The following is a 19256-nucleotide window of genomic DNA, read 5'->3' as shown; positions in this document are numbered from 1 at the left end:
AAGGGGGCCTTAATCACGTATTCTACAGCTAAAAATAGTGCCAATTTTACATATAAACTATAAGTAAAATTTCAAATTTTTTAAGAGGTAACGTAACCGTAACTGTAAAAGAACAAAATGGAGGAACTTGAAGTATCTTGCTCGATGTAAAGTAGCTATAGTGCTTTCAGATTCGAGATGCGCATTATGTAAACAAAGGCACGTGACCATTGGCTAATAGCAAAATTGCAAATGTCCATTAAACAACTAATAACAGTTGCAGAGTCGGGAAGCTACATTTCAACCATACGCCACTTTTTTGACTAGAATGGATTATAACGATTTTGTTTGCATGATTTTTTTCCGTAGCCCAAAAAATATGATTAGTCAGGATTTACCTATTTAGCAGTCGCAATATAATTGGAGCTGTTAACACTGCCCTGAGTAACCTGGATTGACAGCAGTAAAATTTGGTTTTAGTATCGGTTAAGGACTTATGATTTCCGAACATTCTCGAAGTGCGACAACATCGCACGAGGCCCGCCCATTTCTTTTACGTTTTTAATCGACTTACCTGACAAGGCGGCAACAGTGCCGAGCATTCCGAGTAATGGCGCCACGACGCGACGTTTGGATTTTCGTCGATTTTTCAGACGGACCATGCCGGCGGTAGAGTGTGCACGTTCGCTCGTTCTCATCGTTGAATTCATGGCTGTGCTTTGTTATTCGTTTGTTTCGTGTTGAAGACTTAAAAATCGGGACTTTGAATGACGTTTTCGGGCTTTTCACTCGGTTCTAGTGGTTCCAGTTATAATTGCCCTTCCTCTGCGAGCCATATTTCGGATTAATTCCACAGTTCTCTGCCTGACCAGTCAAAATCAAATTCAAGGTGAGTGTGTATACCATACGCAATGTCACAATAATGGTTCTTTTTGACCTTTTCCAATAACATATACGTGTCGCAATTTTTACGCAAGGTTTTTTCGTTTAGTTTTTTTGGGTGTTCCATTGTTCAAGGCAAATTTTCGCTCAGGCTTCTTTAAAGAGAATTTTTAATTTTTTTTTAATATATTGTGGGTTTTGTTCCAAAATTATTTAGTTTCATCAAAAAATAGTCATTATTTCAATAACAAGTAAACAATCATCCAGTTGTCATGGTTACATACGATTAGACAGAACCTTCAAATTTGGCGTCCTAAGTTAAAAATTTTAACGCAAACTCTATTACAAAATGATGGGGAAAATGCTTTGCCCCCTCGAATCCCGGACGAATTCAGGATTTCTCATATAGTCGCAGGACTGCGCCCTCGAATCTCGGATGAATTCGACGTTTCGCATAGAATAGCGTGATTGCGACACACGAAATAATTCGTGAAGAAACGAGAAATCTAAATAACTAATTTAATATATTATTTGTTTTGAAGAAAATTGAAAGTACTCATAAATGCGACTTTGCAAATATTTTGCGAATGTTTAATGTCCATTCAAAAAATGCATTTATAAATTTTTTCATAAAAATGTAAATAAAGTATGACATGTACCTTAGATACCATATGAAAGTGATATCCTACTACGGATAATGACTAAATTTGAAATTCAAGGGACACAAAAAATGCATTTATCTTATTAATTTGTTAGTTAGTTATTCCTTAGTAAAAAATATGTTGGCAAATTTCACTTTTTAAAATTTTCAAATTTCCTTCTTACATCGTATCATGTTTTCTTTATAAGCGCATTTCACCTTACTTTTTACACTTACATCTAATGTTTTTAACAGATCATTCCTGACACTTCAATCTTCTTATCAAGCAACAACATCGACCTCAAACACACACCTCTTGAAGCAAGTCTTCAAGACCCAAATCAAGCAAGACAATAATCTTGTCACCCATGCGAGGCAACAAAATGTCTACTATCCAAAACGGCGCAGTATCAGCCCTGATATCAGCCATGATGCATGATACTGACAAACTGAGGCATAGTGATAACCCTCGTGATAACCGTATCCCGGTTACGAGTCGGGATATTGTGTCTTCGTCCATAGCCGATGCTGTGATACGCAAAATTCGACTAGCTAACAGCTGTGATCCACGAGTTAAGGCCATCAGCAAGGGAACTCAACAACATGAAATTGTGATACCTGGGCAAAACTGTGATAATGACCTGGATAATGCTTTATTCACTGACAAATATCAGTTGTTCGAACAAGTGATTGGGAGTTCGTTGTATAGGTGTGTTGACGTGAAGAATAAACAGGAGTTAGTTTGCAAGGTAAGATTTTTGTGGAGGTGTTATTTTTTAGGATAGTAACATTCAGATGGACATTACATCATGTTTTTTCTCGTTTTCTTACACTTTCAGCCTTGCATTTACTTAATATATACAGAAGTTTTTGTCCTGGAGGTGAAAAACGTTTTTCCTGCTTTAGAGCAGGACAAACACTCCTCGACAGATCCGCTCAGAACAGATGGTCCAATGGAGATAATTATTGTGACAGCGACATTTGTCGCTGGAATGTTTTCTCTCAGTTGATTTGTCAATTTTCTAATGTGATACATGATAGCGAGCATAATTTGAAATTTATGAGGATTTGCGATAGTTTTGCCCTAAATTCTGGGTTAAATTTGTTCAAACTTCCGATAAGTGGATACCATATTTTATCTTAAAGCTATCAATTATTAGCAATTAACTGTGTAATGTCTTAGGTCTCTTTACTCCAACAAGGGTTTCATTCTTTTCAATGCGATTTGCGTTAATCGCCAAAACGATTAACCTTCTCAGCAATTTTCCATTGAGAATTTGCCGAGGAATTTGCATACTTACGTTATCCTCCAATACTGTCCAAGGTCAATTATTGTGACACGCTCACCACAATTTTCTGGCTGATATATCATTCTATAAAACATCATGCGATTTCGTCAGCACCAACGTCATTTCCTATTGTTACTATTGGTTGTTAGATCCTTATAAGTATTTTTGTTTAATTTTATTAGGGATATATCCCTGGATATTTCACATACGATTTCACAATATTTCATAAATGGTGATGACTACGTTTACTCATTGAGCTACTGTGATACATGCTCATCGAAGATATCGCATCCACATGTTTGAACTCTAAGTTCAACGATTAGTTGATGCAATGGCATTTTTGCGGTATTTCATAATTGACCACATTGAGATTCTATCTCGAATTCCATTCCAATGGATTAAGGTCCAAAAACTTTGGGGTTAAAAAATTGGATCATCTTTTGGAAAATTTGAAGGATTGGGTCAACTTTTTCACTTAAGTAAATAATGCATTCCATATTCTTTAAGGAGAAATATCTAAGTGATGAATAAATATTCAATTTAATGTCGAAGCACGTAGAAAATTTTAATTGGAAAACTGCTAGACAGACAGTGCAACAATATTTTTTATATTCTTATTTAATTCTATTAAATAGAAACATGCAAATCAACAACAAATTAATATATGATAACTCAATTAATATATCGTTACTACAATATATAACATTGAATATAAAAATTTAATTCTCTTTTCTGGAAACCCAAGCAGCAACTTTCAATCTCAAGTTTTAGTTAATTTCGGAAAAAGATGCTACAAAGAACTACGGATACTAATTTTAGTGTGTAGTGAGAATCATATAAATCCATATTACCAAACATTCTCACAATTTAATTTGATTTGAGCTCTTTGAATCTCCAAATTTAGAAAATTAAAATCTTTCTTCAGAATATCATTTAGCTTTTGTGAGTAAGTCCTTGCTTAAGTCTTATGGACACTTCCAGAGATTCAATTAAACTTTATGTAGCTACAATTTCAAACCACTTATAGTTCAAGTCGTCGTCTGCTTTAAGATCTTTCGAGCTTTCCACACCGTCAGGTTCAAAAACCCCTTTTCCCTTCTGGAATCTTTCAATGTACCTAAAGCAGTCCATATATGTTTCTTAAAGTTCTTACTTGGGTTCTGAATTTTTAGATTGCCTTCATAACGAATTTATCAGGAATATTCTTTTTTCAACAAATCTCTAATATCTACTGGAGTTGTAGGCGAAACGTCAACATGAAACAATTCTATCGGAACACGTTTTATTTCGCTATGCCCGGAAAATACTTTCAATTATATGTTGGCCAGTCGACGAAAACCTTCACAGTCTGATAAAATTTCATTTTCTTTTTTATTTTGAAAAATCTCAAATGTCAAAGTTGACTGACCATACATTTCAGTCAATGATTAATCTAAATTTAAGTTATGGGATTCACTTAAAAGTCCGTTTTACACTCGTTCCTATAGAGCATTCTAACAAATAAGTTTCTGTGAAATGTTCAATACTTCCAAAATCTTGATAGTAAAAATCCCATTCTTCTTTTTTTTTCTGGAAACCTTCAGATTCTAGACTTGTGTGTGTAATAGTTATTTCACATGATGAATTACATGACGTTCTAATTAAAATCGGTTTCTTTTGGAATTACGAATTTAGAATGCTTATACTGGGACTTTTGGACAACCCTTGGTAGTGATAGTAGGAAATAGATAGAAAATATTCTCAAAAGGTACTTGTTCAAATATTGGCAAAGGAATGAAATGTTTGTTTTTTATGATTCTTACTTCAGCATTATCTTAATTTTTAATTATTGAAATTTCAATGAGCCCTATAAACCGTCTCTCTGATGTCTAAATTAATACACTAACTTGCTAAATGCTCAGTCCAGCACTTTTCATAAACTTACATTTACAATTTTTTACGACTTACAATTTTTTCTCACGACATAAGCATTGACCCTATTTATCATAGGATTTTTCTCCCTAAAGCCGTCTCCAGTTTCCTATCCAATTTGCATACTTGTGTCTGGTTCTCAATCTAACCACCCTCCAGCTTTTATTGTGATCACAGGTTTTAACTCATATTTTAGCATTTACCCTCGCTTTTGCCACCTTACACCTTACCTAACCTGTTCCATTAATATTGGTTCTTAGTTGCCCTTCATGTAACCCTCAATTTCGAGATCAAGTTAGACAGTGAGTCGACAGAAGAATGGACTAAAAACTGGTCGATGGGAGTCTATTTTTGCAAGGTAAATACATGACAATATTCTATTCTAGATGCGAATTCAGGAAGCATCCCTGAATATTCACTCATCTCTTGGCGCATCCTAATCTGAATCATAAGTCTAATTCAAAAACGTATTATTCAGCGAAGCTCATAAATGTCTTTTAACAAGTGAGAGGGAATTTAGTTTCCAGTTAGCAAGAGCGAACATTGTGTGACGTTTCTGAATTCTCACTTAAGACTAGCTTGATCAACGAGTAGAGAAAGTTGAGATTTTCCCCCTATTCTCCTATATACTTAAATAATCTTTTATAAAACCTTCTCTGTGCCTGTTTCTAGTTTTATACTTTTCTCTCTTATTTCACCTTAGTTTCTCCCTCGGTTTTCTCCCTATTTTTTTGTGATCAAATGATAAGATGTAGGCGCTGAGGTACGTGTCTCAATAGGGCTAATACAACTGGAACCACCCTAATAATATCAAGGTATATAAATTATAAAAACAATAATAATTGAGAAATAGATACGTATAACTATTTTTTGCAGGGGGGTTGATGGAATAGTCTGGTCCTGCATCGGTATTTGGCTTATAGTTTGGATTCCTCCTTAGTGCCAAATTTATAATAAATAATATAATATACTTAGAATGGAGCATATATTGTTTTAGTTTCTCAATTTTTCGTATTATTTTATCAGCCAAGTATAGTACTAAAACTGTCACCCCATTTTGCAGTCTCATTAGGTGCGACTCGCATAAGCACTCATTATAATGAAGCTGAAACATTGAACATTGGAACCTTGGCCCAAGGTTAAGATTAATTTCAATGTGTAGCGATTGCGAAATATATTTTTTGTGGGTTGGCCAAATTTATTTACTCGCTCTGGTCGATCTAAAAATACCAAGGTTAATCTGTTGCACCAAGCGTTTTATCCGATATAAGTAGTCTTGAAATTAAAAAAGTCTGGCAGAACAAGGAAAGTCGTCATCAATACAGCAATTAGTTAACAGTAAATCCAATCCGCTACGTTCTTCTTCGATTTATTGGCATAATTGTGGGCGTATAAATGCGATGCAAGATTACAAAATCAATTCAAAGACACGATCATTCTACCTTGATAATTCTCAATTATTCAGCATACATTCTACGATAATTCGTAGAAGGGCAACTGCATATATTCCTGAACCACCACATTGTCACCTTGAATACTTCCTCAGTTGCGAAAAAGTCCCACCAGCTGCTTTGGTGCTTTTCATCTCGGGAAGATTACGAACCATTAGTAGTCAGCGCAGCGCAGGTATTACTTAGCCCCTGACATAGAAATATTATAAATTGATATTTTATTTCTATTAAAACGAAGTTGCCCAACGTTTAAGTGTGATGTAACAACGTGCAATTGTCAAGGTAATGGCGTTTTTGCAGAGTTAAATACAAAAGAATTATTTGTTAAACAGTTATATTGTAATTGGTGGGTAGGTATACCCAGTATGTAATTATGTATGTGTTTTATTTCAGATTAAATGCCAATGAAAATGTGTTATTGACTTGTAGGGGTAAAGTTAGACATGCTCCAAGTAAGAATTCATGACATCATCTCCTATCATGTACGCATCGAAACTTAGCTAACAATCGCCATTTATTAATTCACCTTAAATGGTACGCTCAATAGTGATTACAAAATGATTATAACGAGAGCTATAAGACCAATCCTTTTTGGTTTCGAAATAAGTCTTTCACAAACAGGTTGCAAAAAATACAACATACGAATCGATTTCCTAATGACCAGCTCAGCATATAGTGTTTTAAAATTGGTATCTAATTATTATGTAGGTATCAGTGACAGTGCTGATATTAATAATATTGCCTTGCTACTAGATTTGCAGGTTGTCAACTGCTAAATGGAGAAAAGTTGAAATGTCTTGTGTAAAGGGTTTAAGCGACCTCGAGGTCATTTTATAGGTATTTGAACGAGTACAAGTATGGATGTGTGGTGCATGTCAGAATATGAAAAATCAACAGGTCTAAATTATAAATACTTATTGATACAATGAAAAAAAACTTAGTAATAAACAATGACCTTTCTTCTGTTCTCTTCCTGTCTCTTCATAACAAGCCCTTGACGATCCTCAGCTAAAAAAATAATGAAATGGCTTCGGTAAAAACTAATAAAGTTAACTTTGATTAGTTGAAATTTCGAATAGACCATTTCTTAGCAAATTGCCGTTGGTTCAGGTTATAGAAACAACAAAATCAAAGCCAGAATATTGGTAAATTTCTCAATTACACGGAAATATTCTTACTACCAAAGTTATCAAGAGTTTGAAAAATCTGACCTAAAGAGGCCAAATTATTAATGTGCTGTAAATTTGATTTACAATTGAATTACCATAGAAATATTCAAATATGAGCTGGCACTTCGTCAGGTTCTTGGTTTCAACGAAAACTAACTCGATGTTAAAATTACCAGCACATTCATAATTTAGCGAAGTTGGCCCTAAGAGACCTTTCCGTAAGTCGTTCAGACCAAGATTAAGTTTTTTTGATCGTCGTACTATATCAGAAGTTGTAATTAATTTTCTTAGATCTGTACTGAAACGTTATAGCACAACAAATATGAATTCATTGCAAGTCAGTAAGCCTCGAATAAATAAACCTCTTAACTAATTGACATATTTCCTTCAGTTTTTGAAGATTCGTATGTCTAAAAATATTTCAGTGTTACTATCTATAGGTAAAAATCTATTATCTCAAATCCAAATTATCTACTGTTCTAGAACAATTTTGAATACTAACATAGCTTTTTTTATTTTATTTTTTCAGATTGTGTCAAGGGATAATCATTCGTTAATCTCCGCGCATTATCGGTTGGACTCTCATCCGCTCGTCCAATCGCTGCACGAAGTGGTCGTCGGACAGCGCTATCTCTACCTCGTATTTCCGAACTCGCACGGCGATCTCCATTCGTACGTGCGGCAGCGAAAGCGCCTGCGCGAAACTGAAGCGCGCAGGCTCTTTAAGCAGATCGTTGAGACGGTACAGCTTTGTCATCAGAACGGAATCGTACTGAGAGATTTGAAGCTGAGAAAGTTCGTTTTTGCGAATCCTGAGCAGTAAGTATTTTTTATACTGAGGGTTTTGAGATGAGAGTAAATTCAGTTGTAAGTATTTCTTAAGAAGTAGTAATTCCAAAAGAATTACTCAGAAGATAATGAGGCGGTGGAAGTTAATTTTCGCTATTTTTCCATTCTCTGGAATTGTAAAGAAATTTTAACAAGGGTCAAGTTACCTAAAACACATTGGCTTATCATGGAAAATTTTAAACATCAAATCTAAAAGTCGTTTTTTTGCCTTATTTTTCACAACTCACACTCAGCAATTTTTCAGTACAGTCAGTTCTATATTTTTCTCACTATACCAATAACTTTTTATAAGCACATTTGCCAATATCTGATTTTATGAATGAACGTGTAAGAATTAACAGTGGAATGAACAGTGCATAACGTATTGGAGAATTGAACACATTCAGTTGTCACAAAACTTTAAAAAATCAGTACCGAAGTAATTTTTTATTTACAAATTCTTTACGTTACTTGGAAAAGTACTAAACAAATAATAATCATAATTGGCATTTACTATTTTCTTCAATTACGGTCCTTCTCTTTTTTATGTATCTACCGAACCTGTCCGCATTTATGAATTAACTTAAAAGGAAGATCGACATGAAAACTTTGCACAGTGTTACGATTTATTCTTGACATGCAATCTCTTTTATGTGCCCAGGAAGGTACTGTGAACTTTAAAGCTTAACTTTAACCGGAAGTGGCCAAAACAAAATCGAAATCCCAGCTGTGCAAAAGGAATTTTAAAGTTTGGAGCGGAAGCTGCCAATCTCTGTCACCTACCTTAGTAGCGGACCTGACCAAATTTATTGAATAGATCCGGTCACATTTTCATTGCAAAACGATTTTATGCTCTATAGTTATCTAAATCTGAAGTTTACGGTAATTTTGAAAGAATTTTTCAATTATCCACCAAGTAAACGATACATTTAGCTTGAATGCCATTGAAAGGCACGAAAAAGGGCGCGGTTTTCAATGTTACAGGGACCCCTTTTCTTTTCGCTCATTACTCGATTGAGCAACGAGGCTCGTTTCTTGTAGGTCCCATTGATTTTCTCGATTGCGCGACCGGTCGAAAGGTCAGCATTTTATTATTAATTCAGCATTTCAATTTCGTTGCACTATTTCATCTTGAGTAATTGCGTATGTCAATATTGGCAAGGGTAAATAAATAGCTTCGAGCTCCAATAAAACGTACTTTAATTTGTTTGACCAACGCTCTGTGAACAAATCGTATGAGGCTTTCCTGCCTTTGCAATAAAATCCATAAGACTCATTAAGATCTTTACAAAATACATCTTACACCACGTTTCTACATTTCCAACAACACAATCCTCTTAACATTACCAACTTGGTTGCCAATCCACCTGAAAGGAACACCGTAATTGTTATTTAAAGTTACCAAATAGGATTTGGCAACCCACCGTTGTCATTGTAGTTCGTACTTATGTGGTAAAATATTGATTTGAGCCAATTATAGATTTATGTGGTGTCTGATCATGGTGAACACGTGCTTCAGTGTGACCATCGACATAATCAGCTAAATCTAAGGATATTTGCTTATCATTGGCTAGTGGCAAGGTCAAATGAAGTTGTTAATGCTGTGAAAAATTACCATTAATTAAGCATTAAAAATCGAGCTCTTCATCAAGTGATCTATAGACGTAGAGAGTTATTGCAGCATAAATTAAATCTAAACTACTAAAAGGTAGTAGACAATGAGATATTGTTATGTGTTTCTCGAAGCAACTAAATCAATCAGCAATTTGCAAGCTTGTATTATTTTACATTGACCTCTAGACCTTTCCGATATATGTAACACAATTATATATTCACCGCTCATTAATTGGTGTAATTTGCCCTTTGTTTCCAATCTATGTATTCTTACCGTGAACCAATTTGTTGGGTTTATGCGTCAATATTATTTTGTAATACTTTGAGCCGTCATATTATGTGTTTACAGCAAGGAGTAATTAAGCACATTCCATGGAGTTTACCGTTCACTAAGAGGTCTAATAATATGTTCATCTTATAAGTTCTAGAGGTGAAACTATGAGGCAATAGGTTTCAAGTGAACCGCCATGCTGAAGCCAAATAAACACTCACTTACATATACCGAGATATTTCGTTGCTCAATTTTTCGTTACTTCCCAATCATGAAACGTGTGGGTAGGGTTTTACTTCAATAACGAAACCCGGGCAATATATTTGAATTTTAAATAGCTGTCTTGGTTTATATAGACACTCCTAGTAAAAACATTTCTTTATAAAAGGATAATCCAAGACTGTGTGCTGAGCTTGTGAACTTGGTTATCTTTTGACCACGAAAACGATAAGAACTTTGTTTAACAGGCAATTCGACCTTTGTTCGAACCTTTCTCAACCTAAAAATCATCTGTCCACTTTATTTTTATTATTAATTGAATCGGAATATATTTCTGATGATGTTTCAATGTATGAAGTGGGACTTAATAAAATTTTTACCGCCTCAAATGATAGTTGAAAACCACAATAGAAGGTTGAAACACTTTTATCGAAAGTAGTGGAACATTGCACAAACATTGCGAAAAGAGCATTTTTCCCCCTTTGTGGGGCAAATTCTGGAAAGTGTAAAGCCAAATCATGACGCCCAAATTTCAGATCAAGAGGAATGGAGTGCAAGATGAAAAAAATGATTGAAAATAATCATATTTTTTTACCTTTTTCTTCCTCTTGGTCATGATAAAATAAATCTAGAGGTGAATAAACTTCTTAAATTTGATTAACTTAACTGATGTAATGTCAATGTAAAACAGGAAGACACCAAGAGCTAGTGAGTTTTACAATTTTCCTAAAAGCTAAACGTTAAACTATCATATGATTATCATGACTAGAAAATAATTTCAATCCAAAACATGTAAAATTTAATTTTTATGATTTCTTCAGACCAACAGATCATTGGCTCCAAAAAAAAACAATAAACGCTCAAAAAGCTCAAAAATCAATTTGTTAATTTCCTTTTCAGTATCACAGGATCTTTATCTCTTGCAGCTGCTACATAAATTCTGTAGTCTAAACATTTGAACCCAAATTGTGCTATCTCGATATCATCTTTAAAATACAGCTGTACGTCCCAACAATAACCTTTCAAGAGGAAGAGTTTGCAGTTAACGGCTCCTCTTTAAGTTCGCCTACACTTTCACCTACATCTACTCTTACAACTTTAGGCTCTTCATTTCTTATTTCTCTACATTGAAAAGATATACACTTATGTTTTTTCTCCTTGTTGATAAGTCCTAGATTCCGTTCCTGGCTTTCGCGTTTCCACCACCCATTCAGTGACAAAGTATTCTGGTACTTGATCCCATCAGACTCGAAACTGCAGTCTCGATCAATGAAAACATAAATAAATAGAGATAATTGAGAATATAGAGGAATTTGATTGGACTTTGGTCTGGATTTAGCACATTAAAATACCTGTGCGGAACAAAATATTTACGTCTTTAATCTTATCTAGAAGTATTTATTTAAGCTTGTGCAAGCTCAAGAGCTATTTGACAAGGAAATTTGTCTTTGGTTACTTTACCGGTATTATTCATGCTCTTCACAGTTCAAATAGTCTTCTGGTCATGATTCAATGCCTTCTTTATCCTGAGAGAGGATTGCCGTTTGAAGGTCTATACAGTGAAGTATCTAAATAAGGAAGAGTTTTGATGTGGATGTAAATGATCGTTCAATGTTTGCTCCTATCTATATGTGTGCCTATGTAATTTATAGTCTCGCTATGTAAAATTTCGATGAGAGGCCAAATAACTCTGTCTTAAATTTAAACTTTCCAAGCTTTTGAATAGGTAAAGTACTATCTAATCTTTGATATTTATTGATTATAGGTGTGATTATTGATTGTATTGTCTGATGACAACACGTCTTAAATTATGGACATCAACGGTAACATTTCACTTAACATTCATTTCCATGGCAACCATAAATAAAACAACAAGGTGAGCCATTGTGGTCGATTAGCTTGCTAGATAAATAATGATACATAAGCGTGTCATTATTATCCCGTTGTTCAACTGTTTTTTAGAAAAAAGGCTAGAAAACGTACTTCACAGTCATTCAACACGCCCAATAATGGTTTAACGTTAGTAATGGAAAAAAACGTTTACTTCGAACGACCTACGTCATTTGTCCAAGAAAGTCCAGTTACAAATAAAACTGGACGATATTATGTACATAAGCCTCAAGATCCAAGTTTTTCAATCGAAACCTTAGAAGTGGAAATCTGGAACTTTTCCACTGTCGTTTAAATACAACTTCTTTCATCTCATTTCACATGTACCATATCTTTCCCAGTGAGTTCCTCCATTTTGTTTATACTCCTCCGTGACTGCTACCTTATTAGGATAGTATAAAAAACGGGATGTTATAGCCAAAATAGCTTTCCGGTTAAATGAAAATTATATTTCAGTATAGTTGCGTGTAAATTACAGATCTCGTTATTAATTCGTTTCGGTAAAAGCGTGAGTAGGAAAGTGTATCAAATTGACCAGTATAAATTCACCCTTATAAAATCGCAACTCAATCTGAAGACTGATGACATTTGATAAAGTTTAAAATATAAAAACGACGAAGAAAATAAGTTAGAAAATGACCTATAAGCAAAATTTTAGAATTCGAAATGTTGACCGTCATCATACTGGTCACTTTCCCTTATTTCACTCTCTACTCATTTGTAATATTTTTAGCAGACAAAGGTTGCCAAAAATTCACGGATGTACATAAAATCCAACGCTGACGCAGGTACCTGTTAAACTGTTAGGAAAGATAAATAAACCTATGTAGAAAACACGGCGCTGGATTACAAATTTCTGTTAAGTGTACGATAAAACACTGGGGAGCGGATGTGCGTAATATGCCATTCGCATTCGAGGTTCGTGCCAGAAGTGCGGTCTGAATATGGCTTCCTCTATGCAAAATATATCCTGGTTTGTTAGGGTCAAAAATTAAAATGTACACAAACCAATAGCACGGGATCTCATCATGAATCAATTATAAAAACTTGACTGGCATTACAAAACACAGGATACCTTCCCGACTTCCCATCTTAAGAACAAAAGTTTTTTTTAGGCCATCCACTTACAGAAATAAGATATCCCCCTTGAACCAAATCGACTATTCATCGGATCCTGTTTTAGCAGGCACGCGCCCTCATTGTTCGAATTGTTCTTTTGAGTTGACTATTGAGGGTATACTTTAACAGACGGAAGCTCCACAGACACATTATTGGCGGCACAAATCCCACATAAAAATCTAAATTTAAACGATTAATTATAATCGAAAAATTCACCATCGCTCAACTCAAACCTATTGGTAAACTTTCTCAATTAAAGTGAGTATGACAGAGACAACCAGATAGTGTCATGATACGGATCGTCTTACACACACACACACTCGTAATTTATATATACGAACATATCTCTGTTTATTAAACGGCACGTGATATTTCGAAACGAATATTATATACATGAAACAAGCGGCAGAGGAGTATTAAGTTATTGCGGCATTTTGGATTTTTTGAAATGATAAGAGTAATTTTATCATCCGGGGGGATTGTTAGGACTTTGTCAATGCCGTGGAAAAAGTGCATGTGTACTAGAGATACGTGGGAGAATCAACGTCGTATCTGGTATATTTTTATAAGTAACAACAATAATTTAAATGGTTGTTTATAAATATTGTACACACAATTTCCTGTGATGAATTCGGTGTCCTGCAAGGAGTGACATGTTATTGCTTCATGCGTTTCAACGTTCAAGTTGTGAAACTTCTTTGATTATAAATGATGAGTTCGAGTAATTAAGATGTAGGGTTCTCTAGTGTGGGTCATGATAACTCTATAATCAAAATTTTAACTCGCAAAAAAGTTACTGCTCGAAAAGGTCCAGTATCTGGAACGTTGAGCTATGTATTTAAAGTTGCAGATATCTGAAGAAATCGTCGATTATTATGTAAGGTCTCATTTAACTTCCAACATGAAATCTCGATGACCATGAAATATATTGTAAAAGCAACGCGACGCCTGATCCAGGAAATAATGCCGTGAGATCGAAGAAGTCTTACAATTAGACAAAAACGTCAATGTAGAGAGCCAAATTGTGAATATCTTACATAACAATTGTATAATAACAAATTTAAAAATAAAAAGATATGTTTTGGATCAAAATCAACTAAAAAAGGTGAAAATACCTGAACTGGATCATTAGTAGTGAAAAATCAAGAATTAAAGTAAAAAGCTAATTGTAGAAAAATCCAACTAAAGCCACCAGTGATTGGAATACATGAAAGGTCTTATTATACCATGTTAAAATGGCATATGGGAATGAGAGTTTTATGGAGACAAATTAACAATCTAGAATACCAGGTTCTTGAGTTGTTTTACTAAATTTGGACTCGTTATCATTATAAATGGACCGCCAGTGGTGAATAGTTTCTTGTCCTTCGTGCCCTCCCGATTTATCTCCTTGCAATTTTTCTTTCTTTGGAGGTTTTAATTTCCTACCACATATATGTTTTAAACGAAGTCATATTTAGTCACGATTTGATTATAATCGATTCCTATAAGTTTTCTTTCAAAACATTGAGGCTTCTACCTAAAAAGTTCAACATTTTTTTTCACCCCTTCTCAGTTATCAATGCTCAAACGGTTGCTATTGGTTGATATTTGAAAAATCTTAAGAAATAACGGTGTCATCCTCAAATTTCCCCGGTTTCTTCAGAGACTCCAAAGGTACGTTGATGGCGCTTGGCAATAGGTCAATTTCCGCATCAATTTGCAAACATTTTTAGGCCGGCCCGTCCAACCATGAGAAAGATATTCGCAATTTCGAACCGGTGTTACTCCCTGTAGGCAATAAATTTTCGAAACCGATTATAAAGCAAACATGCACACACACGTCAACCCACTAGAAATAGCTGTTCCGTCGAACGAACGGTGTAAGTGTCGAAAGAGACGTTGTTGCATCAAGTGTTGCACAAATTGTTTAAATCTCGTCGCTCGTTGTTTTAGGCCGTTGCACAAACGCCACTGTTGCCTTCGGCGACCGAACCTACATTTTCACATAGGCGAAATTTGTTCTGAATACATTTAGGACAAAGAGGATTGCTTATCGGGATTTTTTGACAAATTAATGGCTTCACTCTTAATGGGAAAATGTTGCAAGGTCTGCTTCAGTTGCCAATGTGATCAAATCTTTAATTTTTTCCATTTTAAAACTAGCGATATTTTCATTTTCCTCCTCTACTAAGAAGAACCTTTTCTACCATTGAATTTATCATGTTCAACTTGTTTCTTTTTTTAATATTGTTTTTCCATCCATTTAACCTATGGTAGTAATCTTCGATGCCTACGATAATGCCAGTGTATGCGATACTTTTAAAGTTCAGATCCATTTAAGACCTCCACGTCTCAAGCCTTCTCCTTGAGCCGATTCTAATCGTTTTATTAAAATTGCTAATAATGTCTATGACACCATTCTACACCTTTAAATAAAGCACATTACTGTAATCTTACATTGCAGAAAATTATTTTTAAAGCTTGATAGATGTATGCACATATAGCAGAACGGTGGCATTGCTCAAAGGATTGTTTGTTCGACTACTACAGGTTGAAATATGACTTTTCAGTGTTTTGATGTTAAAATAGTTAAGGTACAGTTAATTAATCTCAGTTTAACTAGGGCATGCAGGTGTGGTGTATTAACTACACGTCTTTATTGCATTTTTTGATTGAATTATGTATTTACGGTTTTGTAACAGATATTACTAGTTGTGTTGCAATGGTATGAGCCAAATCAAATACACGACATTTTTATCCAACTAGTAAACCCAATTCCGATTGTTTACGACATCTAGAGCATGTTAAAGCAAGGATTAAATATCATCTCTTGAGCCACTCTTTGTATTTAAAAAATCAACCGCCTCATAACCTTAATAAAGACGTAGGCTCGTATAAAAAAAACAAGGCCAAGAGTAACAAAATGCAACTTAAGTCCGCAAGTGGGTTAAGGTTCCCGCAAGGTTCTATGAAAGCAATTACTCATTCACATGCTTCTGCGCTTTAAACGGAGACGCAAGCATGGGCGATAGCGGCGGTGCGAGAAGGAGAGAACTGGCGCCGATGTGTAGTTCCGAAAGGAAGCAAATTTCGGTACGGTATTGGCGATTTTTTCGTCTAAGGACGATTTATTTCAAGGAAACTGACATTGTCCTCTTTTAAGCCATGAAATTCAGGTGACTTTGATGAAGGGACGTGTGGTTTTCATTAATTCAAGTTTGAATCGCCTTGGAGAGTCTGGTGCAATAATGCAGCCAGATGAACCAGGACTGAAATGCAAATTTTCACAGTTTCAGATTAGTCAGTATCAAATTGTTTTGTAACAAATATGATAAACGTTAGTGGAGCACCCCTGAGACATGCGGAAATCGTGTCGCATTAGTGTCATATTTTGCACGTAAGCTTTTCCTCTTGATAGAGTTACAAGCTCATTAATAATTTGGCCCTAGGTAAAGCTATTTAAGATGGTTTGGAATTATAGCTTGTGCTTATGCATAAGATTATGTAGATTATGGAATATCTTATGTAACCTAAGGACATAGCTTAATATTTTTTTCAAATACTTCAGAAATATCCTGCCGTTTGACATAGTGACTTTTTCGAATACCTCATTAGTTCTAATACACATGAAGCAATAAATCAAATAAAAAATATGCTATAAAATCCCCATAACTCAACTATTAGATGAAGCTTGGCAACTCAGCTTATGTATGTTATTGAGCTATCCCTATGGTAATTACTGAGTGATGTATTGGCAAATGAATGTTCCAGGGTTGTCACATTACTTTGCTTTTTGCACATACCGCAATTCCTAACGATGTTTTCTTTTGAATCTCTAATTTGGAATAATTGAGAGACAAACTGAGAACTCAAATAAAATTTTAAAGTTTTCCATAATTCCTCAGACCTTTGCTATTAGGATTCATTGGACTTCCTACTTCAGGGTTATGTGTAGAATTATGAGATTCACGCAGACTCTCTCTCTAATGCAGTAATTATAATTATTATTGCAGCAGCCAGCGTGAATGTTGCACGTTGGAGAAAGACGGAACACGCGCCAAGTACATTGCACTATTACGGAAGAGCGGTGCATAATGCTATTGAAATATCGGTCAAATTATTCTATATTTTGCGGCCGCTGATTGCTGCAAGTTTTGCATTTTTTTTTCAAAGAAACCCATAGGCGTAGAAATAGAGTAGAGAGTTGGCTTTAACAAAAAAAACCTTTAGAGGGAGAGCTTTTATCTTGTAAATTCCTTTTATGCTAAGATCTTCATAATATTCCCTTCTATAACATCAACGGTCTTTTATTTCTCGCTTATTCCGCAAGGTATTAAATAATATCTCCGCGTTTGCGCCACATAATGGTGCAGGCAATAATTATGGTAAAATTTCTCCACTTTTCCGTAATATTCTGCAAATGCATTTTTTGCACTTTCTTTCCGCCATCGTTCATTGCACCTCACCATTTTTGTCCGCAACGATCTAACGTTCACCTATCACTTTCTCAAACCGTTATTTTCACAATTGCGGTTTTATTCAATTAGTCCATTAGGCGAGGATTAGGCTAGGTGCCCCTGCTACAAATTAGATCTACAATAAGCCTCGGCTTTTGAGAAAAAGACTGTTTTAAATGGCGATGGCGGAAGTAATATGAATTTCAAACTATTAGCAAATTTTTGCCATTATTTAACACCACAGAGACAAAAATATTAGTGTAATGCTTATGCAATTAGGATTAAAAAAATATCGAGCCAATTTGGTAATAAGATTAAGCGGTTTGTGCAAAAAGCAACTAGTGAAATGCCACTAAACGTGAAAGTATCAAAATGTACATGTTTGAAGTGTTTGAAATGGCTGATTGTTGTCCCCCTTCAGATTTCAAAGTAAATTTAATTGTTGTAGAAAAGAAGTAATTCTGAAAAAACGTTTATTTTTGACTAATTGCGGTCATTGCGTTGGGTTAAATTCACATTCTTTTGCTGTTTAATCAAAAACGTTATTACCGTGAAGCTTAGGATAACATTCTAGAGTAGGCTGGGCAACCAACGTAAACCACCCTAAACGCTCGAAGGAAAACGTTTTGTTATGTGTTTATTAATGGTGCCAACTTTACATAGGACCCTTTGTGGGTTACTGAACTAACCACTATTCTACAATACATTTCACTTCGCTCCAAAAATTCCATATTCCACGACACTTGCTGTAATGTTAATAATTTTTTTCCTGAAACAAAACAAGTTTGGTTTTACAACAAATATTATCAGAAATCACTGACTCATTAAAATAACCTAATGCAACATATTGCTTTAATAATACCTCATAAGAAAATTGCAATCGGCCGTTTTGCAAAAATATTGTTGTAAAATCAGCAAGAGAATTTCCTAGGAATTGCACGTTCACTGCAGAATGCAATGGCGCAAATTACGCATTGCAAAGCCGGTGAAGAAAGAGATAACCCATCAAAAATTATACAATACTGTTTTATAATACTAAACATAGGCGGTGAAGAAGTTCTTAGATTATGTGGAAACGATCTGCCAAATCTGGCCGATCAGCATGTTAGTATAAAAGGTCACCATTTTACCTGGTGCCTAGACCCAAAAATGTCACCCAACTCTGTTACAGAAATCAGCGATTTATAGCAGATGTACATAGAACCAGATAGGCCAGCCAATGATTCAATATCAACAATAGAGAATTGGTTTATGGGATATTTGGGCTGCTTTATAACATAGGTTTCGCCACGCATATCCGCCCTATTCAGTAGTTATTCATGTGTCACACGTTGGGCTGCTTAATTAACGAACTTAGTGTAGGTTGCTTTATATTTTGATAACGGTGGATCAGTGCGTTCTAGTATTTCATATTTATTAATACGTCCGATTTTGAAATAAGTATTAACTGCCTTTCCAGACTCGAATGTGTTTCGTAATTTTAGAGGCCTGGATTTTGCAAAAATCTCTGCAGGTGTAATCGATTAAGAGGATGCTTGAAATAGAGATATGTTGC

General features: G+C 35.0%; 1 protein-coding gene across 1 annotated transcript in view; it reads left to right on the top strand.

The window, feature by feature from the left end:
- The first annotated feature begins 572 nt into the window (after positions 1-572).
- The window catches only part of trbl (tribbles), a 37580-nt gene continuing 18896 nt past the window's right edge, over positions 573-19256 (top strand). The window contains exons 1-3 of the mRNA XM_066403041.1: positions 573-868; positions 1757-2250; positions 7851-8140. Of these exons, the coding sequence (XP_066259138.1) occupies positions 1870-2250; positions 7851-8140 (671 nt within the window). The 5' untranslated portion in view covers positions 573-868; positions 1757-1869. The remainder of the gene's footprint in view (positions 869-1756; positions 2251-7850; positions 8141-19256) is intronic.

The sequence above is a fragment of the Euwallacea similis genome, chromosome 2 (genome assembly GCF_039881205.1).
Source record: "Euwallacea similis isolate ESF13 chromosome 2, ESF131.1, whole genome shotgun sequence".
Classification (NCBI taxonomy): Eukaryota; Metazoa; Arthropoda; class Insecta; order Coleoptera; family Curculionidae; genus Euwallacea; species Euwallacea similis.
The sequence above is the reverse complement of the archived record's forward strand: the minus strand, read 5'-3'. Positions and strand labels throughout refer to the sequence as shown.